This window comes from Meriones unguiculatus, chromosome 4 (genome assembly GCF_030254825.1).
Source record: "Meriones unguiculatus strain TT.TT164.6M chromosome 4, Bangor_MerUng_6.1, whole genome shotgun sequence".
In the NCBI taxonomy this organism is placed as follows: Eukaryota; Metazoa; Chordata; class Mammalia; order Rodentia; family Muridae; genus Meriones; species Meriones unguiculatus.
The window spans coordinates 120,943,391-120,967,619 of record NC_083352.1 but is presented as its reverse complement, the minus strand read 5'-3'; the positions used below and the strand labels follow the sequence as shown (position 1 = coordinate 120,967,619).

Below are 24,229 nucleotides of genomic sequence, written 5' to 3'. Positions count from 1 at the left end.
TCAATTCCCAGCAAATACATAGTGGCTTATAACCATCTATACTGGTGCCCCTTTCTGGCATGCAGGTGTACATTCAGGCAGAACATTGTATATATAATAAATAAATCTAAAAAAGAAAGAGAGAGATGTAGAGAAAGAAAGGAAGAAAGGAAGAAAGAAAACAGAAATGCAGTCCTGCAGGGAAGCCTGGGGCTCAGGAGACCTGGTGGAAAGGCGAGAGAAACAGGTTGGCTGGGGTCTGCAAGACCAATGCCTTCTCCAGGAAGCACCCATGGTTCCTCCTGAAGAATCCACAGCTTCTTCTTCACCTCACAGGCCCCAGGCGGTTCATTACCAACCACCCTTTGGTTGTCAAGGGCATGGCTGTGAGGTTGTGTTAAGCCTCGATGGGTTCCGTTAACAGAATTCCAAGCAAAAATAAATAAATAAAACTAAACAACCCCTACCTGTTTCTTTGTGTAGGCAGGGCCCCAGTTCGTTCAGAATTTACCAGCTCCCTCACCTGGTTTCTCATCTAAAGAGGCCACACTAGTAAACCCACATCCCTGGCCAATGCCTGGGCTAGGTGGGGTCACGTGACCTATTCTTTCCCAGTGAGAGGAGACAAGTTAACCAAATGGTGTCAGACAAGTCTATTTTGTCCTTAAAGAGTTCTTTGGAGGTGGGATGGAGGTGTGGGAAGTGAGTGACAAGCAGGTGGGAAGAGAACAAGATGGGTAACCAACCACATGACACAAAGCCATGAAGAAACCTGTGCGTTGCATAATTACTATAACTCGGAAAACTTTTTTCAGGGAAACGAAGAATTCTAACGGTCTAACGGCCTCACGGCAGACAACTCAAGGCTGCTCTGAACTCAGACTTAGCTCCTTGCACCTGACACCCCTTACTGTTGTCACCAGAGTGGACAGGGTGGCTGCTTCCCAGGTCCCAGTCTGGCCTAATTACAGACCTGGGCCAAACAGGAGTCTTCCTCAGAACGCTGGGCCCTCAGACTTTGAGCAGCAGTGGGGGAGGGGCAGGAGGTTTGGTGGGCTGTAAGTGCCCTCAGCCAGCCTGCTGATCAAGACACCCCCAGCTGCCTTCAAACCTTATACTACCAGGGCACAGGCACAGCCCCCTCTCCCCCACATGGGTGCCTGGCCACCTTGGCACATTGTTTTATATCACCATGGCCAACGAGGCTGTGTGAGGATTGACAGGTTCATTAGTGTAACCTATCCAGTTCCTGTCCAGTGCAAGAAAGGGCACAAATGCTTGCTATGACCACCCTCAGGTGAGGAAACAGACACAGAGCGGCCAAGCAGTAGACGGCCAGAGGAGTTGGCACCGCAGTTCCCCTCATCCCAGTTGCTGTGCCCCTACCGGGCCTCCCTGGTCATTTGGAGGGCAGGGTGAGCCACAGACACAAGGTCACAGAGCAAGGTGCGTGGGGAGATGGTCCAGGGTTCTGCCGACCACAGGGCCATTTCTCTACACAGAGATGGTGGTCACTTTCCACCTGCAGAATATCTGGTATCTGGTGGCCTGCAGGGGGCAGGGGGCTTTGGGGGCATGACAAAGGAGGCTCCAAGGAGCTTCACAGCTCCCTAAACCCTGCCTCCACAGATGCTGAGCTTCCAGTTGGCTGGGGTTCTACCACTTCAGGGTTGGGAACCGGAACCGCCACCTCTGCAAGTCCCGGTGGGAGCCTGAGTCTCAGAGCAAGATGCATTTCTCCCCATGAAGTCTGAACCACCGCGGGCTGAGGGACTCGGAGAATGCCTGTGCCTTCATCACTCATGCTTATTCTGGTGTGTCTGTGTGCCACTGATGCCTGTGGGGGTGCCGAGGCCAGAGGACGACCTCGGCTCTCATCCTCAGGGACGCTCTACCTTTTTCTGTTGAAGCTGGGTCTCTCGTTGGCCTAGAACACACCTGTTAGGCTACGCTGACTGGTCTGTCTCGGCACCCCCAGAACAGGGACTAAGATGCACACCACTGTGCTTGGTCTTTGGTACACGGGTTCTGGAGTTAGAGCTCAGGTACTCCCCTTGCAAAGCAAGCACTTTACTGAAAGAGCAAACCCTGGCTCTTTGATTCATTCATCCACTCACTCATCTATCGCTCTTTCTTTTATTTAGTCAACAATGTTTATATCTATGATGCTGCCTCCCCCAGAGAAGCCTTTCCTGTCTCACACCAGCCTGGGGAAGGCCCTGGCTGCAGGGACAGAACCCATCTGCCGCCACCTTCCCTTCCACACACACCACCCCACATCTCTGACACCTAGCCTGTGGCTGGCTCTTTGAACACATGGTACGTGAAAGCACCCGGGGTCTCTCTACTACACGCTTGGCTGAGGGGTGAAGGGGTCAAAGTGTGAGAGTGTGCCCTTACCTGGGAACACTGCACAAGTAGGACAGTAACTCCATGACCTCCAAGGCCGTGCACCACGGCGCCTCCCAGGCCTCCTCCTTGGTTGACACCAGAAGCAGAGGCCGCCCCACCCGGTCCCTACCACCTGGAGAGAGAAGACACATGAGCAGTGACAATTCCGGGGAAGCCTTCATGGGAGCCTCCTCTATGACACCCCAGGCCTTTGCCCACACTGTTCTTTCTGCCTGGAATGTCCTCCATTCTCTTCCCTCTGTGACCCTCAAACTCCTCCTGTTCATCCTTTCAGAGCCACTTCCTGAGAACAGTTCTCCTTCAGCAGAGGGTAGCTCTCTGACTATCCACGGTGCCGTCTCTGTATAGGGCATGAACCCCAGGAAGCAGAGCTGGTGCAATGAATTCCAGGCCACACAGACTAGTTGACATCCTGACTTGCTGTGCGTCCCCAGGTAGGTCTGTGCATCCCCGAGGTCTAGTTTCATTTATCTGATGAAACAAATTCAGTTCGGGGCAGAGGAGGTTTCTTTGGGAATTAAGTGAGCCAGTTCCTGAGAGTGGTCCTCACTCAGCCAGGACCAGCAGATGCAGCTGTGGTGGCTGGGCACCATCTCTGTCTCCATCTCACACAGCCCACAGTCTCCCCAAGACTCAGCATGGATGGCAGGATCTTCCTTCATCCTGTTTGCCTAGGGCGCCCCACTATCTCCAGCTAGTGGGATCCTCTCTGTCCTCTGGTGCAACCAAGGCATCACTTCCGTATTCCCAGCCTTCTAGAAACTCTGGCCCCAGCCTGGGATCCTGCAGTAATCTTCCTCAACAACCCAGAGCTCAAGGCATCATGAGAGCCTCCGTGCTTGAGGAGCTGGGCAGCACGTGGAGGTTGGAGCAACACAGCTCTAGCTTGCAGAGTGCGGCTGGATCCAGAAGTCCCGCCTGCCTCTTCCCCTGGCTCCAGGTGGAATCAGCCCTGCCCAAGTCCAGGTAGCAAAGGGTCAGATGCTAGATGCCCTGGGACACAACATCACGTGACCATGCCTGCCCACCAAATGCTGCCTGGACAGGAGTAGGGCAACAGGCAACACCCCACCCGAGAGGAGATGCAGTCCTCCTCACTTGCTTTTCATTGGACCGAGGAGATCCCTGTGCCCTAAACACTGCCCCTTGCCTGGTGGCTGGTACCAGAATCACCATCTCTAGCCCCAGAAAACCTTTCTGCTATGGCCATGCTGGGCGATCAATGTCACACAGCAGTAGGAACAAACAGCAGGTGGGGCGTGCAGGAGGCTCCTATAGCCACTGAAAAACTTCAGCAAATGATGGGGACACCAGCAGATGACTCCTCCAGGACCTTTGGGAAGATGAGACCTTGGAGATGTGCAAGTCCCAGAGTAGCAAGGTGGCAGGACAGGTAGTCCCCAAAGGCACAGTGGTCCTCCCTGCTCCTGACTCTCTGTGCACCGTTCCCTGTCTCAGAAACACTGTTCCCAAGCTTTATACGGCTAACTCCCATCACTACTAAATGACTGCACCTTTCATTTCTTCTTCCAGGATCTCAGAGGGAAGAGAATGGAGGACATTCCAGTGGTTCTGCCACTAGATGCCTGGGCCAGGAGCACTGTCTGCCTTTTCCCAGTCCCTGGAAATTTCCTTTATGTTGGATTGCAATGACCTGTTGAATTTTTTTCCCTCACACTAAAGGTTTTGGGGGTGCAGGGATCACATCCAACCTGTTTCCTAACAGGGATGAGTCTAGAGTTCAGAAACCAGTGATTGGAATAACTACGAATCTGGAATACAAGACCTGCAGCAAGGAAGCTGTCAGCAGCGGCTCCAAAACCCTCGGTGGGCTTGTTCCACAGAGGGACTATTAACAGGCTCCTAGAGGCCCTTTTCCTGAAGGCCTGCCCTTTGCTGAACTAGCTGATTGGCCCAGCCTGCATCCCATTCCAGGGTCAGCCTGTAGTTAATGACTGACAGACTCAGGATCAGCCTGCAGTTAATGATTGACACACCCAAGATCAGCCTGCCCTTAATGTCTAACAGAGCCAGACATTAAATACTGACCCCGGGACTTTGCTGGCTAGGTGGTAAAATCCATACACCAGGGTCTGGCTATAGCCTTGCTCATCCCTTTCTCTGCCTGCCTTGCTGTTCTCTGTCCCTTTCTTGCTGGGAGCCTTTCCAAAATTCTTTGTCTCGGGGTCGACTTCTAGAGAGTGTGGCACATGCCTTGGCTGCCTCACTGAAGTCTAGATGGATAGATGGTGGATGGACAAGTGAACAGACAGGCGAATGGATGCCTAGAAACTGCTTTCCTCTAACCCGAGCCTCTGGTTGGGAACTTTGCAGCCTCTGGGGCCCTCCCCCTCTTCACCCACCAGCCTCTGAGAATGGTCTACCCCCTCCACTCCCCTCTGAACCCCGGCACCTGGCAGGCAGGCTATCCCGGAGTGGAGAAGCTTGACTCCCAGACTCCCAATCCTGGGTTCTGGCCTGGAACACTTCTCCAAGCTAAGTTCTCCTCCTGGGAGACCTGCAGAATCTTCCTGGGAGCCAGGCGGCTCCCCAGACAGTGGGCCTGAGCCAGATGTTCTGGAGAGAGTTGATCCCGCTGGGGAAGAAGAACAAAGCAGCGATGTTATACAGGAGACAGACTTTCTGAAGGGCAAGGTTTTGGGGTCTTCCACCCAAATGACAGTTCAGCTTATAATCGGATCTGCTCTCTCCCAGGGATGCTAAGTACCCTCGTGCCAGAGTCCTGTCCCCATCCCCCAAGTCCAGTCTATCCCTCCCCTCCCCCACAACTCCTGCATGCCCAAACTCAGAGAGGTTAAGTGTCTGGCTAAGGTCACACAGCATGAGGCAAAAGTGGAATGTGAACCCAAGCAGTCCTAACCAAAAGTCTTGCTCAGTTCTACACTAGTAAGATGTCTTTAGCCCCCTGGGACTGAGTCAGGCTGTGGCTCCTGCCTCTCAGCCAGAGCCTCCTGCACCAGGATAAGCTTGGTTCTTGCCCTGCTTAGTGTAGGCTCTTACCTTTCCCTGGAACCTTGGCTCTGCCAGGCTGCAGAGAGCTGACGGGGCACAGGGCTTCCCAAGGCCTGGCATGCTGGAGTAGGTCCTTCTCAGGGGATGCCAATGGTGCTCTCTGCTCTTTCAAGAAGGAAAGCTGGAGCCCAGGAGCTAGGGACCCATGGAAGGAGATACTCTTACTGAGGCAGGCCTCAGGCTTGGAAGCTCTGTCATGTCCTGGTGTGGTCTCCTCTGTCTTTGTCTCAGACGTTAGGGCTACAGGGCCAGCTGAGGACAGGAGGGGAGAGAGTGCTTGTCTTGGCCCAGGCCTGAGCTGGACCATGGCTGCCGGCATTCCCAACGGCCTTTGTATCTTGGAGGCTGCTGGCTCTTCTTCAGTGTCTTCCACCAGGCCAGAGGTGTAGTCCTGTGGCTTCTCCAGGACACCAGCGTGGGGCTGCTGAGGCTGTTGTACTGCACTGTTGTCAGAGGCTTTATGCCTGGCCTTTTTCCTTGAGCCCCCACTACAGGGCTTTTCTCCCGAGCCTGCTGGCTTTGCACATGTCCGTCTTCCCAAGGGAGGTGCCCCAGCAGGCCCTGGCAGAGGTAGGACTCTTCCAAGCAGAGGTGCCCCCTTCCTCCTGGATCTCTCCTCCTGTGATCCTTGAGAATCACTGAGTGGCATTACCTCCCTGTCTGGAGATCCCCTCCTACACTCTTGGGGAAAGCCCAGGAGAGCCACATAGTCCCCTTCCAGACCCTGGTCGGCCTCACTGTCCATCCTGAAGGCCATTTGCCCTGGCCTTGTTGGCTCCACCTTGATGAGCCCTGGATACTTGTCCCCAGACAACTTCCCTTTATCCTTAGCCCAACTCTGGGAGCTGGCCTGGCATGGCTCCTGGGGGCTGCTGAGATGGAGTTCCCCTAGCTGACGGGAGTCCCCATCTGAGGAAGGGATGGTCACTACTGAGGGTCTGTCATCTACAAACTCTGGGCTGGTAATCCTGGTCCAAGGTACAGACGTGATCCCATTTTCAGAAGCCACGAGACAGTTGTGTAAGGGACGGCCCTCAAAGTCACTGTTGATGGCTTCTAACCATTCTGGCGTGAAAATCAGAGGATAGGAGGACTCAGGAATGGTCTTCTTGTCCACCCTGCGGAGGTCTGAGGAGAGGCACTTGAGTGTCATGTGGACGGACTGCTCCTCCCAGGACTCCACTTGAAGGTAGAAATCGCCCTGCCGCAGCAGGAGCGGGTTGAGTGGTGCCAGGTGGACCACGACCTCATCCCGAAGACACAGTGGCCAGCCCTCGTGCAGGAAGAGGCAGTGGGTATAGAGGGCCTGCGGAGAGAGAGGAGGGCATCACAGAAACAGACCCCAGGTCAGTTCCCTTTCCTCTCCCAAACAGCCAGGGATGAGGCAAAGGCAAGAGAGACGCCTAGAACCAGGCACCAAAGAGACCTTCGCTCTCAGTGTGCATGGGGTCACTCAGTCCTATCCTTGGCGTTGGCCTTGAAGATGCTTGCTGAAGCATCTTCCCGGCCTGAAGAGAAGGCTGGAGCTCCAGGTTCTAATCAGTGCCTTCCATGGCGACCCTTCTTGGCTTATGACCCTTCCCTCCCCATTTACCCGAAACTTCTCCCAACCCAGCTGGAGCCTTAGCCCTCCCAACCCCCTCCTCTTAAATCCAGGAAAGCATGGATTGGAGGTCCAGATGGGCTTTTGTATGTGTTACTGAGCTGCTCTGAGATTTGATTTCTCTATCTGACAATTGGAGTGAAATAAAACACACCAGTACTCCTGTGTTGGGGTTGGTTTGGTGCTCTGTGTAATTCAGATGCTGAATTCTGGGCTCCGAAATCAGTCTGGAGGAGGGCATTGTCAGACGCTTTGATTAATGTTTTGTAAAATTTGTTCCCCAATTATCTCTGATTAGTTGTTAATAATAATAACAATAATAATAATAATAAAGCTGGACAGCCTATAGCTGGGCAGAAGAGAGATAGGTGGAACTTCCATTCCCTGTCTTGGGGCCTCAGGTAGGGACCACAAAGAAAGAAGAAGGAAAAAGAGGTGGAGAAAGGATGTGGCAATTAAGAACTAACCTGATGGAGCAGAAATAGCTCAGACAGGAGGACCAATACGGCAAGTGATTTGGGGCACATGGCTGGAACATGGCAAGACCAGCATTGAGAATTAGTATAAATGCTTATCTGCCCAGATATGGTCCTTAAAACTTATTAATAAATCTTATGTCTCTGTCTCATTTATTTGGGAGCTAGAGCAGGTGATTAAAAAGGCCTCCCAAAATATAACTTACTGTTACACTCCTGGGCTGGCGTGAGATAGATTGAATACGGATGCAGAAAAGCCAACACGACGGTTGGGGAGGTTCAGAGCACATGAATTCACTCCTTTCTGAAAATACCTGCTTGTGTGGATGTGTGTGGACAACCGGGGCGGCACTCATGTGGAGGCCACAGAATAAGTTTGAGGCCTGGGTTCTCTTCTTTCATCTATATATGGGTTCCAGGAATCAAATTCCAGTCATTAGGCTTGTGCAGCAAGAGCCTTTGACTGCTGAGCCATCTCCCCATCTGAGCAGTTCAAATGACACAGAAACAGTATGGAATGAGAAGTCGGGAAACTTGACCCTATCACTGCCTCACCAGACCACCTCGAAAAGGCCATTGCCACTGTGGCATCATGCCATTGCAGTCTCTTTCTCTCTCACCCACAGGAGTCAGGGTGGGGGTGAGGATCTCTCACATTCTCAGTGATTGCGTCTTGGTTTGAAGCAGAGAACCTGACCTCAAAGGACCTACTGTGAGTCCCTCTTCATTCCTGTCTATTCTGAGGTGACATGAACTTGTCCACGACAGCCACATCAAAGGTGTCTATAATCAAGAACAAAGACACAGAAAGGCTGTGCTTAGATCTCACACTGCAGCTGAAGTGGACCTTGAACTTCTGATCCTCCTGCTGAGTACTGGCATCACAGGCAGGCAGTACTATGCCATTTCATATGGAAGAATTCAAGCCCAGGGCTTTGTGCACTTTAGGCCAGCACTCTACTGCCTAGGGTCACATGCCCAGCCCTGCACATGTGAATTGAACAACCACACACAGTGACACTTGCGTGGCTTATGAGGGGAAGATCTTTTTGTATCAAAGTCAGGAGGTCATGAGAGGCCAGGGGCAAAGGCTTCTGGGAGGCACTACATTCTACTATTCTCACTCAGATGCAGTTACCATGGGGGTTTTCTCAGCAGGTGCTGTGGGTCCTAAGATTGGCTATGTGGCTCTTGATGGAGGGTGGCAGAGGGCTCAGGGTCACTAACAGTAGCTCAAGAGGCACTGGCAAACGTCTGAGGGAGGAGGGCAGAGGCAATCAGAACTTTGATTCCTTGGTGGTCTCCCCACTGTTTTCCTAAAACAGTCGAGGGAGAGAGAGAGAAAGAGAGAGAGAAGGACAGAGGGAGGAAAGGAGGGAGGAGGAAGAAGTCTGGGCAATCTTACTATCCAATTCCTCTGGTCAAGAGTGATTGGCCCAGCCATGGACACATGACCACATCCTGGCCAATCCAGATCCTTCCTGGGACGCTTCTCTTCACAGCTGCTGTAGTGGCTGGCCACCAGAGAAGCAGAGGCGGGAAGCAGAAATGTGTCTTCAAGTGGGTTGATTGGGACAAATTCACGGCCTGAGTGGGGACTGAGCTGTTTTCTCCTCCTGCTTAAAACATTTGTCGCCACTTTGCTCCAAGAGTCACCACCTTGAAATCTCAAGGTTTTCAGGGGTAAAAGTGTCTTTAGGAATGCTCTGGAACAGTCTCTGTTGCCTCTGTGGAAGGGGCCTCACCAGGGACAGGGCCAGCTGCTACCATTCATGGTACCAGCACCCAGGCAGGTCCCTCAAGCCCAGGCAAGGTCCTTGGACACTTGGATTTCCTCCCTGTTGATGAATGCTAGATGTCACTGGCCCCTAGTTCTCAAAAGGCCACAAACCAAACAACCTTCTTTTTCTACTGGCAGGTGGCCTTTCCCTGTGGATAAGCAGTGGTTCTTGGGAACCCTCCCCACAGCCACCATATTTCTTGTTGGGAAGACACACCCTAACCATCTCCCTCTTCCCTCGCTTCCAGCGCTCTGACCTTCTAAGAGAGCCTTGTTATCACAGCCTCCCTACTTACGCAGGCTGCTTCCCGCACTTGCTCGCACAGGCGCTTGGCAGGGATGAGGAAATCCAGGAGGAAGCTCAGCCCATCTCCCCGGAAGTCAGAGTCCAGGAGCCGGAACACTTGACCCAGGACGGTAGGGGCAGTGGCTTCAAAAGGCGGGTAGAGCCCTGCCAGGGCATGCTGGATGGCCATGTCAAGGGCTGAAGGGTCCTGCTGGGGACAGCAGGGAGGAAGAGCAGTTACAGTAGCCATGAGGACAGGGGAAGCGACCACTCATGCAATGTTCAGTACTCCTGTGAGTGAGACCTTGTTCATTCCCATGGCCAGGGCTCCTCCCTTACTTCACTCCAGCCTGACTGGGGAACTTTCCAAGCCTGTACTTCCTGCGTCTGCCTAGTGATGGCCCCACAGCTCAGCCAGCAGACCCCTCAGCAGCCACCCCAACAGCCCTCAGCCATGTTACATTCAATCCCCCCCTACACACACACCTAGGACTCCTCCCCTGCCAGGTTCTATCACCAATTTCATGCGACTGCCTTCTCTGCCTCACCGGCGTTTTAGTCTCCTGCACTCCAGCCATCTTCCACCAGGACCCCAGAGCAAACTTACCCCACCATGCCAGGCATCTAGCAACTTAGGTCTAACTGCTGTGCACGATGCCAGCCTCCCGCAGCCCTGCCGCCTCTGTCTGTACCGTGACCAGAGGAGTCTCTCGCTCGCCTGAGGCTTTTGCCGGTGCTGTCCCTCCTTCCCAAACACCTGCCTGCCTGTTCCTCACCTCACCTGGCAACGTGCTCTTTAACCTCAAGCATCGGGCCAGCCCTTGCCTGCTCGGGAAGGTGCTTCGACTTCACACCCGCCTCTACCCCGTGTGGTCAGATGTCCCCCCTCCGCTGGCACCTTATCGGAAAAGTTCCGACACTGACTTCTGGTCCCCAAAGAACAAATGGATCAGGAAGGGTAGCATCTAAAGTTGCCGCATCCACGTCTCCACAGCCTGTGAATACAGGCAAAGAGGAACTGAAGGCGGCAAAGCAGGGACCCTGAGGCAGGTGAGAAGGCACGGCTCAGGGGTGTGAGACAGAGGCCACGGCCCTTCCCATCTGTAGTCCATCCAGAGCAGGCCACCCTTTCCCTCCCCCCCTTTAGTCAGAATAAGTGAATGAGTGAAAAAAAAATGAATGCCTACAGTTGCAGTCTGGAGGAGAGTGGGTCATGATGTTGGGGTGATGCTAAGTTGGGGGGTGGGATCCTTGGTGTGGTAGAACAGGGAGGGGTTTTGTAGACCTGTTGGGCTCACCAGTGCCCCTAGCCTCACCACTAGTCAACTCCTGTTTCCCATTGCCATAGTCGGAATGAGAATGGTCCCACAAGCTCATATGTTTGAATACTTGGTCAGCAGCTGGAACTGTTTGGGAAGGACTAAAGGGTGTGGCCTTGTTGGAGGAGGTGTGTCAGTGGGGGGTGGGATTTGAGGTTTCGGCAGCTCAAGCCATTCCTAGTTAGCACTCTCTGTCTTGTGCTTGTAGATAAGACTGAGTTCTCTCATGGCTACTGCCCCAGCCATGCCTGCCTGATGCCTTGCTCCCTGCCAGGATGGTCCCAGACTCCACTCGGCTGGAACTGCAAGTCTCAAATAAACTCTTTCTTCTATAAGTCACCTTCTTCATGGTGTCTTTACAGCAATAGAAAGTGGCCAAGGCACCCATTAACCTGGGACAGTGAGAGAAAGAGATCACAAATGGCACCCGAGGACACAAACACAGTTGAGTCACTGGGCCAGCATTACTTCATGCCATGTGCCCACTCGCCACCCTGTCTACACTGGGAGGCTGCCACACCTGGCTTTTTTCTCCTCTTGTGGCCTTGACTAGGGACCTCTCTAGACCTCATCTCCAGCCAGCCGGGATGTCTGCTTCAGTCTTGAAAATGTAATTATTTACGACCTTCAGCGTTTGCACTATTAAAACTGTTGTTTTTGTTTTGTTTTGTTTTCACATCTACCCACTCTGCAGAAAGGTACATAACTGTGTTCCTACCTCAAAAGGAAAGAGAAAGGAAGGGAAGAAAGGATGGAGAGAAAGAGGGAAAGAGATCAGTCTCCAGGCACCTGCTGTGTAGTAGCCTTACATTCCCAGTCTCTTGCCTGGTATCACAGACAATGATGCCATTACTAACCTAGGGAACCCCATTTTTCTGGTTATTGGTCAGAGCCAATTTTGCCAGGGTCTTAGAATGAAATAGACAGTAACAATGCAACCCAGACGCATGGCAGTGAAGACAGCTGGCTTCCCCTGCCTCTGGCTGCCTGCTCCGTCTGAGATCCACTCCTTTCAGGGTGGTCTGTCCAGGATTCTAGTGGCCTAAAGAAACCACAAGAGGAAAAGCAAGGTTTGCCCACTGAGCCAATCTTGGCTTGCACAGGCTGCCTGCACTTGCCACACACTTTAGCCACCTTCAAAAGTGACTGGACAGCGAGAAATTGTGACGAGGCTACCCTCCCGTCGGCACACTACCTACCAGAGGCTTGACTCCAGGGTCTCAGAACTGTCCGAGAACTCAGGAAGAGCATGGTGAAAGGGCCCCGGAGGGTGCAGGGAGGAATGCTGGCCCCTTGCCATCACAAATGAACTGAGCAGCCCAGCCCAGGACCACAGGAGTCCAAACGCTGCTGCCAGACTCTAAATGATGTCTGTGAAACTTGATAGGCACGTTTCCATTCCTTCCCAGTGAGGGCGGCCCCGGCAGCAGTCAGCTGCTCCTCGTAGGGGCCAGGCCTGGGATGGATGATGAAAAAGATGGAGCCAGGACCCGCTTTGCAACTGGGACCAGAGAAAGAGTCCAGCACACTGGCCAAGGATGGACATATGAAATGGAGCTGTAGTTTCTTTTTAAAGGGCTGAGCTGGAACCCAGGGTCTGTGCACGAGAAGCAAGAATAAGCTACAACTGCAGCCCCATTTCCACGCCATCTTCACACTGCCAGCCTTTGGCCTATTGAGATAGATTCTCACCAGAAGCTCAGGCTAACCTTGAACTCATTATGTAGCCCAGGCTGACCTCCAATCCTTACCTCTGCTTCCCCAGTGTTGGGAGTAGAGGACTGTATCACTGCTCTGGGCTGTATACATCTATTTTAGCAGCTTTGCAACGGGCCTGCTCTATGGTCATCCTAAACATCAATTTCTATCAGGCAAATGCAAAGAATGCAGGCAGACATACTTTTATCCATGTACCGGTCTTGCGACCATTACCCAGCTCAATATACAAGGGTTCTGTGACCCCCCACAAAGAGGCTCACTCCTAGCCAGCTGCTCCCTCTCCAAAACTAAGCTTCTATTATAATGTTTTTAAAGAAAATTTTCCATACAGTACGATCTACAGAATGTGAGTAGATCCAGACAAAGCCCAAGTGGGCATTAAGCAAAGTTATCCCGAGGGCAGTGAGGGGCAGGGCCTCCGGAGACAGCCTTTTAATTTTCTTCCAAGCTTGCTATATTTTCCAAACATTCTGGAACCAGTCAGTGTGGCTTTTATAACCAGGGGTGGGGAAACATAAAAGTGTGATCGTGTGCTTTCAAGGCTGGCTCCTTTTTTTTCTAAATGGTCTCGCCAGATGTTGTTAGCCGGGCCTTCCGAGATGTGGGCTGGACTGCCTTAAAGGTCCAGATCTTTCCACTTTCTCCACAGAGCCAAGATTCTAGTCTCATTTGGCTTCTTCCTCCTCCTCCTCCTCGTGGGAAGCAAGAGGAGTGGGAAGGGCTGGTGTGGGCTGGGTCCTAGAGCATTCCCTCTGCTCTGTGGAAAGGCTGAGATTCAGCTTGGGGGGTGGGGAGCGCTTGCCTCCTCTGCACAGACCTGGGTTCCATCCCCTACCCCAAAACGAAGAAGAAAGCAAAAAGCTAGAAAAGGTGAGACACTGACTATGCCATGCCGGGTGACTTCACCCCTTATAAATGGTGCTCGGACCTCATCAGAGAATTTTCTTTGTGCAGTTGGCTATGGTTAAGGCAGGAAATCATAACTGGTCCAAGGGCCTGATGTGTCATACCCATGGCTCGGACCATCGTGAAAGACGAGGCAGAAAGATTTTAAGAGCCAGAGGTCAGAGGTGACCAGCTTGCTTTTAGAGTCTCAGCCCAGACAAGTTCCGGAGGAGAGTTCCCAGACAGCTGGGGAGGACAGTGTCTCCTGGACACGACAGGACCTTGGCACTCACAAGTTCACAGCAGCTGTGGTTGCCCACACAAGAGCTGCTCAAGATGAAGCCAGTCAGCATTCCAGCGCAAGAGCTGGGAGAGGCCGGCGGCCTTCCTTCTGCCTGTTGAGGAGGAGCTACTGAGGGCTGATGGCTTCTGGAGGAGGTAGAATGAGTATATGAGCAGCACAAATTGGACTCTACAGTTCATAAAAAAACAAAACAAAAACATAGGACACAGGGTTGGGAGGGAGAGGGGAGTGGAGGGTGGGTCTCAGAAGAGTTGGGGAAGAGGTGAAAGTAAACATTGTATACTTGCCTGAAATTCCCAAAGAATTAACACAAGCATTGCATTTGTTCTTTTTTAAAGCACTGGGCATATCTGTTCTAGAATTCTCCGTATGATTTAGTTCCGGAAGATGTGGGGTAAGGATGTGGTCTCTAAATGGACCGATCTTCAGCTGCTGAGGAAGTTTCACAGGTCCAGCCTCATCCCCTGTCCCTGCTCCTGCCTGGGAACTGTCTAATGAGTGGGTTTGCCTGTGATACGAGAGACAGGAGCAGATGAATGTGAGAAAGCGCAGCCACAGACCCTCACTAAGGACCCCAACCACCCACCTCAGAGGAGCAATGGGGGCAACGGGCCTGGGATATGGAGGTCACTGAGGTCCTGCCTTGCCTGGCCTCCTGGGTATTCAGTAAACCTCCAAGTGCTTTCAAGATCAGCCAAAGCAAGCACATCTGTGAGCCAGCCACTGCCCAGCAGGTGTCAGACTGCAATCTCCAGTTCCTGGGACTCTCCTCTTGAACTTGTCTGGGCTGAGGCTCCCGAAGTTAGCTTTCCGATGGTCGGAAAGCTCCCGCTCACATCCAACTCAAATTGTTTGCGCTTTTTGTCTATGTGTGGGCGATGGATGTTGGAGTGAGAATCTGGCTCTTTGCAAACCAGCTTTCAAATCAGCTCTTTATAAACAAACTTTCAAAACTGGAAGGATGGCCAAGATGCAGTGAACCAGGACAGGAGTGGGTGTCTAAAGAGCTGCGTTCAAGTCCAGCTCAGTCATGCGGCATCCAGTAAGTTCTTTCTGCTTCTCTGAGCCCTCCCTAGTCTTACGTTTGTCCTTGTCTTTCCTCTCCCATGCCTCTGTCCTGGGGCACAACTTCTTACTCAAGCCGTAAGATGACAAAGTTGACCCCTCGGGCTGCCTCTGTGCTCCCCTGAGCAAGCCTTCAGGATGAGGCCAGCACTAAGTCCACTCCACGGATGGTTTTATGGGATTGTCCTGATGATTCTGTGGGCAGGGTATCTTATCCCCATTTTACAGGTTAATAAACAGAGGCTCACACTGCCAGTGGACAGGAACATCACCCGAGGCTCCCTGTAGACTCATGCACAGAGATCCAATCGTGGTCCTCAGTAACATCAGGTGGGTCCTATTGCTTCCACAGCTTGCATACCCGCTGCTTCGGACCCCCATCCTTCCTTACCTGCTTCTTAAATAGACCCTGCTCTGGCCAGGACTTCCCCTCCTCCACCTCCCCCATGGGCAAGGTTTTCTCGCCATGATCACATACCTGGATTTGTTATTTGCTTAGTATTTATTCTTGATTATTCAGTGTTTGACTTTTCTTCCTATTTCATTTTCAATGTAAATTTGCTTTATTTACTGTCATGTGTTTGTGCCATTTCCATCATTTCCATAAAAATTTCCTCTAAGTGCCACCTCATTTAGCCTGCGGCCTCCCCTTCTGGGCACCTGCTGTCTCCGCTCACACGGTACCTCTCTCTGCACAGGCTCCTACCCACCCTTCCGAGTCCTGCCAACGGGGCATCTCTTCTCAGGTTTCCATGGCACCTGTGCTTACGAGCAAGGAATGCAGGCTTCTTTTGTACTTGCCCACTTACTCTCTAGGTGTGAGAATGAGTTGCGGGTTGAAGGCCAGCCCAGGCAGTGTAGCGAGATCCTATCTTGAAATAAAGTAAGTAAAGAGAGAGCAGGGGCTATGGCTCAGTGACAGTACAGTTCTTAACATGCACAAAGCCCGGGTTCAATCACTTTCAAAAATCACAGTGCTAAATCTCCAGGAGCCAGAAGGATGGCCCAGCAAGCTGAAGCTCTTGCCACCAAGCCTGATGCACCACACGGCAGAAGAGAACCCACTCCCCACAAGTTGCCCTCTGACCGCCACACGCCTGCCGAAAGGCGTGCTACAGTGAGCTTGAGCAGGTCACAAGAGGATAAACCGTGGCAGTTTTGTTTGGGTGGAGATCTACAGGACAAAAAGGAATTTGTCAGCAGAGACAGCACGTGTAAAGGTCCCGGGGCAGGAAGGACCGTGAACCCTAAGGGATTCTGAAACCAGGTCAGAGTACTCAGGGCACAAAGTTGAGATCAGAGAAGAGGCTGGGTGATGGCATTTGCCATTTAAAGAGTGAAGAGAGTAGCGGAGGACCTTATGCCCACACAACAACCCGGGTGTGGCCTCATGCATGCCTCTAACCCAGCACTGAGCGGGACAGACACAGGAGGATCCCTGGGGCTTTTCCAAGCCCAGCCAATAAAAGGTAAGGTCCGGGTTCAGGGAGAGCCCCTGGCTCTAAGGGGTGGGTGGAAGTGATAAAGGCCCTCTTTCAGTTTCTGTGTGTGATACAGGCACCCGTACACACCTCACACGTATACACATACGTACACATACATTCCCTCACACAACATAACAAGATGCACAAACAAACACACGCCCGCTCACCCACCACACATGCACACACACAAACAGAGGAAAACGTGCCCTTCCTACCGCTCAGGAATACTTTCTCAGAGGTTCTCGAGGAGCGGCCCAGGAACCCCGGCCCTGAGAGTCTGGGATTCATTGAAGGGGTTTATAAACTACACGTGAACAACTGGTTCCATCAAAACCAGACCTTTGATAAACAGATGAGCTGGCACTGAGGTGGGCTGGGCAGGGTGAGAATTCTGGCTGTTGTACTTTGCGCTTCCTGGAAGGGTGACTTTCCTGCCACCTAGGCTCCTGGGGCTTCAGGGTCTCGGTCTGTGCGATGCAGGGCGGAAAGTCTCCAGTTAGAGCTGGCAGGAGTGGTATGTCCACCATTCGTACAGTGCCAGCACGGAGGCAGACAACCAGTGCCTTAGGCCATGCCACTCAGGAAACACTTTGATCTGCTCCGAGAACAGTGTGTCCCATGCTTCTGGTGTCTGCATTTGGAGCCTGGGTTTGTACTGTCTGCGTGCACAGGTGTTTGTCCATATGTCAGCACGAGCAAGCAGGTACATGATGCCTGTGTGCTGGTCCTCGGTGTGGGAAAAGGGATTTGCCTGCCCATATCTGCGTGTGAATGCACCCTTCTGTAGAGCTGGGTGTGGACCTGCCTGGGAAGGGAAGCCCACCCAAGCCAGCACAGCCAATCAGAGTCAAGGGGTGAACGCCCTGGCCTGTCTCCCAGCTCTGTCCAAATCCCCTGAGATTTGCAAAATTGCTCCTGTGACTCCTGCCCAATCCTGTCTGTCTGGGGCTGAGCTAAGACTCTCTCGGCAACAGACTTCATTTTGATACCTTCGTCCCAGACACTGGCTCAAAGGCACACACAACCCTCCCTGAGGTCCCCTTCCCAGGATGCAGGTCCAGGAAACCCAGGCACAGAGGCACTGCACTCACTCAGTCTTCTCCCCAGCTGCCTTTACACCTCATGCCCACGGGAGGACCCCATGGTCCAAAGCGTGCACGTTTCCCTTGCCAACCCCCCCCCCCCCCCGTGTCTCAAACAGCGAACGCACCCAAGATTTGGTGAGCAATTTCCTCTTAGCCACCCTACTGCCCTCAGACTCTGCCCTTTCCCAGCGCTATTGCTGAGAGGAGACTTTGATTGCTGTCCCGGTTCAGACCCCCTACAGAACACAGAACTGTCAGTAAGTATAGAGTTTAAAGTGCTAAAAACACCCCAAGTTTTCTGCATGGCGCAAGGTCCAGGATTCCAGCTCAGATTTGCGTTCTGGTTTGGAGCGAGATGAAAGCGTGCATCTCTGCAGAGAGGCCCAGCCAGGACTCTCGGCCCAGGAGGGGCTCTGAGCCCCACTCTTGCCCTAATCTTGCTGGGGCTGCGCAGTTAAGCACCGACCCAGGCCAGGAAAGGAGGGTCGCTGGGTGCACCTCCCCCCGGGGGGGGGTCTGTGCCGGGAGAAAACCCAGCAGAGTGAGGTGGTCCAGGCCCGGGAAGGCGTTACCATGGTGATGCCTCTCTGGTCCCCACGGCGGCCGTCTCTGTCCCGCGTAGCTCCGGCTTCCTACCTCTGGGCAGAGTGAGGAGGCAGGGCGGGGAAATGCCAGCCCGGCCTCATCCCGAGGGGCAGCCAGCCCGGCACAGGGAAGAGTGAGAGGGGACCCAGACTGAGGAGGCGAAAGAGGGAGTGGGGGGAGAGGCGGGCCACCCGCGGGGGGCGGGGCGGCGGCGGGACAGCGGCTCTTTGTACGACGCCTCGGCCTGCGCCCGCCCCGCCGCTGCCGCCGCTGCCGCCGCCGCGGGTGATGGGAGCCAGGCGGTCAGCGCACCCCGCACCCCCTGCCGAGGCCACCAGAACTCCAGTCTGGGGGGTGCCTGGCGCTACCCAGAGCTTCCTCTAGAGTCCTCGCGCAGGACTGCGGAGTCAGAGCTGGCTCCTTGTCTGTATCTACAAGTCACTTTGTCGCCTAAGCCTCAGTTTCCTCACCTGTAAAATGGGGAGGGGATGGGGGCGACTCTCCTGGAATTGGGGAGTAGGGATCAGCATCGGTCCTGACGGCCCAGTCTCAGGCTTGGGATGGTGGCTAACACACAGAGCCTTCAGGAACATGAAGCCCCCTTGACAGAGAACTGGATTGCTGTGAGGCAGCGCCCAGGGCGCCCCAGACACGCACCGTGTCGGTGCCTTGACCTAGGACTCCCTGGCTCTGGAACCAACCATGTGCTGTTTGGAAGCCCCACCCGAGGTGCCCTGGGATGGGGCACTAGGCTTCCCTGGGGCGACTGTGGAGTTGATCCGTTTATCATCAAACACTGAAGGGACTGCTGAGCCAGAACAACACAGAGACCCTGTCCTGAGGGCGGGGGTGTCATCTACCGGGAACTGGGACGAGAAAGAGAGGAACAGAGAAACAACGGAGCATTAACTGCTGAGAAGGAATGCAGCTCACCAGGAACTCCAGCCAAGGGGCTGGAGAGATTCGGCTGCTCTTCTAGAGGACCGAGGTTCGATTCCCAGCCCCCATATGGAGGTTCACAGCCATCTGTGACTACTAGTCCTAGGGTATCCAGCGCCCTTTTTTGGCCTCTGAGGGCACCAGGAACACACATGGGACACGGATACACACCCAGGGAAAACACCCACACAGGTTTGTTTTTTTTTTTTTTAAGTGGCCAGATATGAGTGAACGGAGCAGGGGCAGCTGTAAGACAGAGCTCTAGGCAAGGAGAACCACACATGGAAATCCTCCAGGGTGGGTGCTGAGCCTAAGCCAGTGAGGACAAGTGAGTGGAGAATAGGAAGGACAGGACCCACAGCCATGTCCCTCCTTACACTGGTTATCCAGTCTCACTGCAAGAACCTGAGTTAGGAGCCATTCCAAATCCTTTCCTGCCCTTGGGCCCCTGTTTATTGCTGTTGGACTAGCAACGCCCCAGTAGTTTCAGGATGTGGTGGATACCCTTGGGGATGTCACTTAAACATCAGATAACCCCTCCCTAAAAGACAAGAGGCAGACAGGGCTGGGGTGGTTTTTGTTTTGTTTTGTTTTTTTGAGACAGGGGTCTGTGTCTAGCTGCCTGGTCTAGAATTCCATGCATAGCTGAGGATGACCTTGAACTTCTGATCCTTCTGCCTCCACCTCCGAAGTGCTGGGATCCCTGGCATGCACCACCGCATTGTGTTTTATGTGGTTCTGGGCCTTTAGACATGCCAGGCAAGCACTCTAGGAATGCAGTTGTTTAGGAGAAAACAGCTTTTGGCTTACAGGCAGATTTCAGCTGGGAGGTGGAGTTGTGGGTTCTTGACAGAAGGAGCACCATGGTCAGTTTTCTGAGATCACAGGAGACGGAAAGGATTCTGAATTAGGTAAGCAGAGGAAAACGGATTGGAAAGGTCTCAGGTGTCACTCACAAGAGTCTGTGGTGAAGAAGCTGGGAATCTCACTGTCGTGAGGACAGGACTTCTGCTGTCCTGCTCCAGGAGTCTCATTGTCAGGAATAACCTGGGAGCCCCTGAAAGCCAGTGGGATTACTTCAAGCCTTGAGCCGTGACCACACTAAAATGGAACTTTCTGTACATCAGACACTTTTGAAAGTAAACTCAGGGTGGGTCCAAGCCACTGGCATCACTTTACAGATGAAAAGCCCGAGGCAGAATCAGGCGGGGTAGAAAGCTTCATTCCCGGACTGAACAAGGCCGTTCATTCTAGAAACCACTCCGTTAACTACCTTGGTGTGCTGCCTGGATGAATCCCAGACATTCCTCTTGCCTGGGTCACTGTTCCAAAGCCTTACAAGGACAAGCCAATCAGATCATGCCTACGTGTGCCCAGGAATCCAGTAGGACTGACTACCCATATGAGGAAGAGCTGGCTGTCCAAGAGATTACAGCACCTAGGAAGGAGGGGGAGTGGACATGAAGTGGACTGTAAATGGCACAAACCACTGCAGTCCACTGTTGGGCCTCTCGGCATCCTTCATACCTGTGCCCGTGTGTGTTCTCCCCCAAAATGTGCTGGACCGATATGGCTTAAGAATTTCACAGTCACCCAAGAGTGTGTCTGCTCATGTGTGCACTTCTATATATGCACATAACCCCCCCCACACACACACACCTATGTGCTCTGAGCCCATAGAACACCCTTCGGAGCCTCAGATTTCCCTTTTGGATTTAGACTATCCCTTCTCACAGGACTGCCATGGGGCCTCATCCAGCAGCCGAATGTTTAGAGCTGTGTTCAGTGCTAGAGACATGGAAGAATTCACTTAGAAAACTTTAGCTCCGGGGCTGGACGTGATCCCTCTGGACTTTCCAGGGGATTCCCAAGGGTTGGTTAAGTATTCACATCCTCTCCCTTCAGCGAGTAACTGAACTGTGTCCAATTGCTGGGCTGCATTTGCAGAAATCAAAGCCACCCCCACCCCCGTCTCACATCTGTTGGAGGGAGGGTGGGAGATGACATGGGTAGTGTTTCTGCTGGTGATTTCTTGGGTGGTCCTGAGGAGACTGCATCCCTCCCGGAGCTAGAGTTTCCTCAGTGGGCAATGGAGGTTCCAGATGCTCCCGGTGGAGGACCGTGGGAATCCCGAGATAATTCCCTGGAAGGGTGAAAACTAAGCCTGGGTTATGACAAGCCTCAAGCAACTGATAGCTCTGCCTGTGACCTTGAGACTTTTGGGGCCAGGTGCTAGGACACCTCACCAAGGGGGACAGGCTCATTGGAGGAAAAAGGGAGTTGCCAAACTTAAGAAGAATGTCATGGGATTCAGAGTTCATTAACTCCTTTGCCAAATATTTGTTCCTGTTGTAAGGGACGCCAGACACTTGGCACTCATGTATCCATCCACTTACTATTCCCTGTCCATGACCGACACTAAAAATCAATTGCAGAACTTCTAGAAGAGCCTACAGGCAGCCACAGAATCCTCCTCAATGTACAGTACAGGCAGCTGCCACCGATCGGCACAAGTGATCATGGATCTGACATTCATTTGTCATCTATGGCCCAAACGTTAGCATGGGCTGGCCTGGAGGAAGACATAGGTTCCCAAGGCTGAAGATTTGGCTCTGAGTCTTGCCTTAAAACCCCTGATGAGGTGAGAGTGTGGCTCAGGGGTAGAGCACTTGCTTGGCACATGTGAGGAAGCCCTGTGTTCCACCCCAACATGGCAAAAGCAGACAAATGTCATACCCCGAAGGCCCTTGTGAGGATGAGTAGATACTGAATGGGTGGCAAATGTAATCTACGGAGACCTCAAGGAAAAAGCCAGAGTCATGGGAACCTTCAAGATCAGCTTCATGGAGGCCCACTGTGAACAGGTGCTCTGCTACCTTTTCTGTGGCTGTAACACAGCACCCAGAGGCAGAACAATTTATGAAAAAAAGAGGTTTATTCGGCCCCACAAGGGCTGGAGTTGAGATTTCAAGATAATGGAAGTATTGATGAGTAAGAGACCCCAGAGAAAAATAGAACAGGCAGGTGTTATATTTTTGTCCTGAGAGACAGGAAATGTGAGTTTTCTCCTGAGAAGCACGAAGAGTCAGGTGGGAACTAAAGGGGGGCTTCCCTGAGGTCCCTCTGACTGTTGGGTAGATGTAGTAGTGGGACCATCAACCCGGGATGGTGGATCCCGAAGACTCCAGGGGTTGCTAGCTAGTCCCAGCACCTCCTCAGGCTCTGGACTTTGGGTTCTATCCCCTGGAAGTTCTCTTTCCCTTCCAGCCCAGCCCTGTCCTGATACTGCTCCATGGCTGATTCGCACGATGGCCACAGACTCCTAGGGCCTGTGGGCTGTGCCCCTCTTCACCTGGGAGACAGCTAAGAGCTGCCAGCTGAGGGAGAAAGGACTGCAGCCCTGCCAGCCCCGGGAGCTAAGGGGAAGCCTGGTGGCCAAAGGGAGGAGCATGAAGCCGATGCTTCTCACCTGGTGCCAAGCAGAGAGAGTTGTGCGTCAGGACACCATGTCCAGGGGAACCCCCTAAGCTAATCCTTCCCAAAATCCCCTCAAAGACACACCCAGAGGTATGCTTCAGGCCCTTAAGTGACCTCATGCCAGTCAAGTTGACAAGGAAGATTAATCATGACACCACAGACAGGTACCACACGGGAGATCTTGTGTAGCTAGAGAAGCCAAAGGATCTCTATACACTACACTGAGTGATTTCTAGTGGTTGGTGTTAAACAAAAAGTAAAATATAAATGTATGGCACCTTTCATTGAAGAAAGCAGAAGAGGGTTTCTTCCTCTGCGCTAGCTGCGAAGACGCTGCCATCTCTTTTGTGGCATCGTAGCTGCCCTCCGGCCTCTGGTAAAATCCACGATAGTTAAAAAGAGCATAAAGAAGCTCTTCAGGCATCAGACTGATATGTCAAAATTAAGCAAACCTGGTGGAAGCCCAGAGGTTTCGACAAGAGGGTTTGGAGAAGATTCAAGGGTCAGATCCTGATGCTTACCATTGGCTACAGGAGCAACAAGAAAACTAAACACATGTGGCCTAGTGGCTTCCGGAAGTTTCTGGCCCACAGTCTCAGGGAGCCAGAAGTGCTGCTAATACCCAACAAATCTTACTGTGCTGAGGTTGCCCACAATGCTTCCTCCAAGAACCAAAAAGCCATCAGAGAAAGAGCAGCGCAGCTGGCCATCAGAGTCACCAATCCCAACGCCACGCTATGCAGTAAAGAAAATGAGTAGATGGCTTGTGTACATGTTTTATTTGTGTTTAAGATAAAACGACAAAAAATGGAAAAAAATTGAAAAAGCAGAAAAGGGGTCTAAACTGGTAGGTGGCTCAGCAGTTAAGAGCACTTGCTGCCCTCCCAGAGGGTCCCGGCTCATTCTCTGCACCTACATTAGGCAATCATAACATCTGTCACTCCAGCTCCAGGGAATCTGACACCCTCTTCTGGCCTCCACCAGCAGGCACTGCACTCATATGACACACACACACACACACACACACACACACACTAATAAAAATAAATCTTTAAAGAAAGAACATTTTAAAAAGAAAACACACATATTAAGTTAATTATACAAAAGAAAGGAAGGATAAAACAGAAACTCATTAAGAAGGGCTATAGAGTCGGAGGAAATGCACTGGGGAAGAGCTAGGAACGAGTCTTCTCTGGGAAAATGTTTATGTGGCCTTGAGTTTTAACCATGTGAGCATTTTACATGGTCCAGAAAACTAGATGAAGAGACAAAAGCATAAACCTTGAACTTGTAAACAAAGAGACAGAGATAAAGCTCATCTGCATATAAAATTGACAATATCAATGGGCTAGGCATGAAGCAGATGCACCTGAAATACTAGGATCCAGGAGGTGGAGGCAGTTAGGATTGAGAGTTCTGAGTCAGCCCAAGCTATGTGGCAAGATTCTGTCTTCAAAAGCAGATCAATAACAACAAATCAGTATTAATTACCTTTGCCTTTCTATGAACCAGCATTTGACAGAATCAGCTTAGGAAGGATTTATTTGGGCTCACAGTTTCATGGGATTGCAGGACATTATGGTGGGGATGGGGTATGGCTTTAGAACCACCCCAGATGCTCCAGTCTCTTCCCTACAGCTCTGAGAATTGGACTGATGCTGTTCTTGCTGTGGCTTTCAGGATGGAAACAGGGTGTGGCCAGCACACTCCGGGACTCAGTCTCCCACACTGAGAGCTCAGCTTCAGGTGGAGGGCCAATCTGCGGAGGGCCACAGCCCTCATTGCTCTCCTTCCCTTC

The 24,229-nt window shown here is 52.4% G+C and overlaps 2 protein-coding genes and 1 pseudogene across 5 annotated transcripts in view; 2 read left to right on the top strand and 1 right to left on the bottom strand.

Annotated features, from left to right (window-relative positions):
- Positions 1-18,207, bottom strand: part of Kiaa1755 (KIAA1755 ortholog) — a 32,522-nt gene extending 14,315 nt beyond the window's left edge. The window contains exons 1-5 of one of the 3 annotated variants that reach the window (XM_060382916.1): positions 18,003-18,207; positions 9,580-9,780; positions 5,413-6,730; positions 4,805-4,987; positions 2,380-2,503 (exon numbers count right to left, since the gene is read on the bottom strand). In XM_060382916.1, the coding sequence (XP_060238899.1) occupies positions 2,380-2,503; positions 4,805-4,987; positions 5,413-6,730; positions 9,580-9,780; positions 18,003-18,005 (1,829 nt within the window). In that variant the 5' untranslated portion in view covers positions 18,006-18,207. The remainder of the gene's footprint in view (positions 1-2,379; positions 2,504-4,804; positions 4,988-5,412; positions 6,731-9,579; positions 9,781-18,002) is intronic. The other 2 variants (XM_060382915.1, XM_021663869.2) reach the window with 2 other exon arrangements.
- Positions 16,217-24,229, top strand: part of Bpi (bactericidal permeability increasing protein) — a 51,516-nt gene continuing 43,503 nt past the window's right edge. For both annotated transcript variants that reach the window (XM_021663887.2, XM_060382917.1), the window contains exon 1: positions 16,217-16,330. The gene's annotated coding sequence lies outside the window, so the exon portion shown is untranslated. The remainder of the gene's footprint in view (positions 16,331-24,229) is intronic.
- On the top strand, positions 21,774-23,190 carry LOC110565938 (large ribosomal subunit protein eL32-like; annotated as a pseudogene).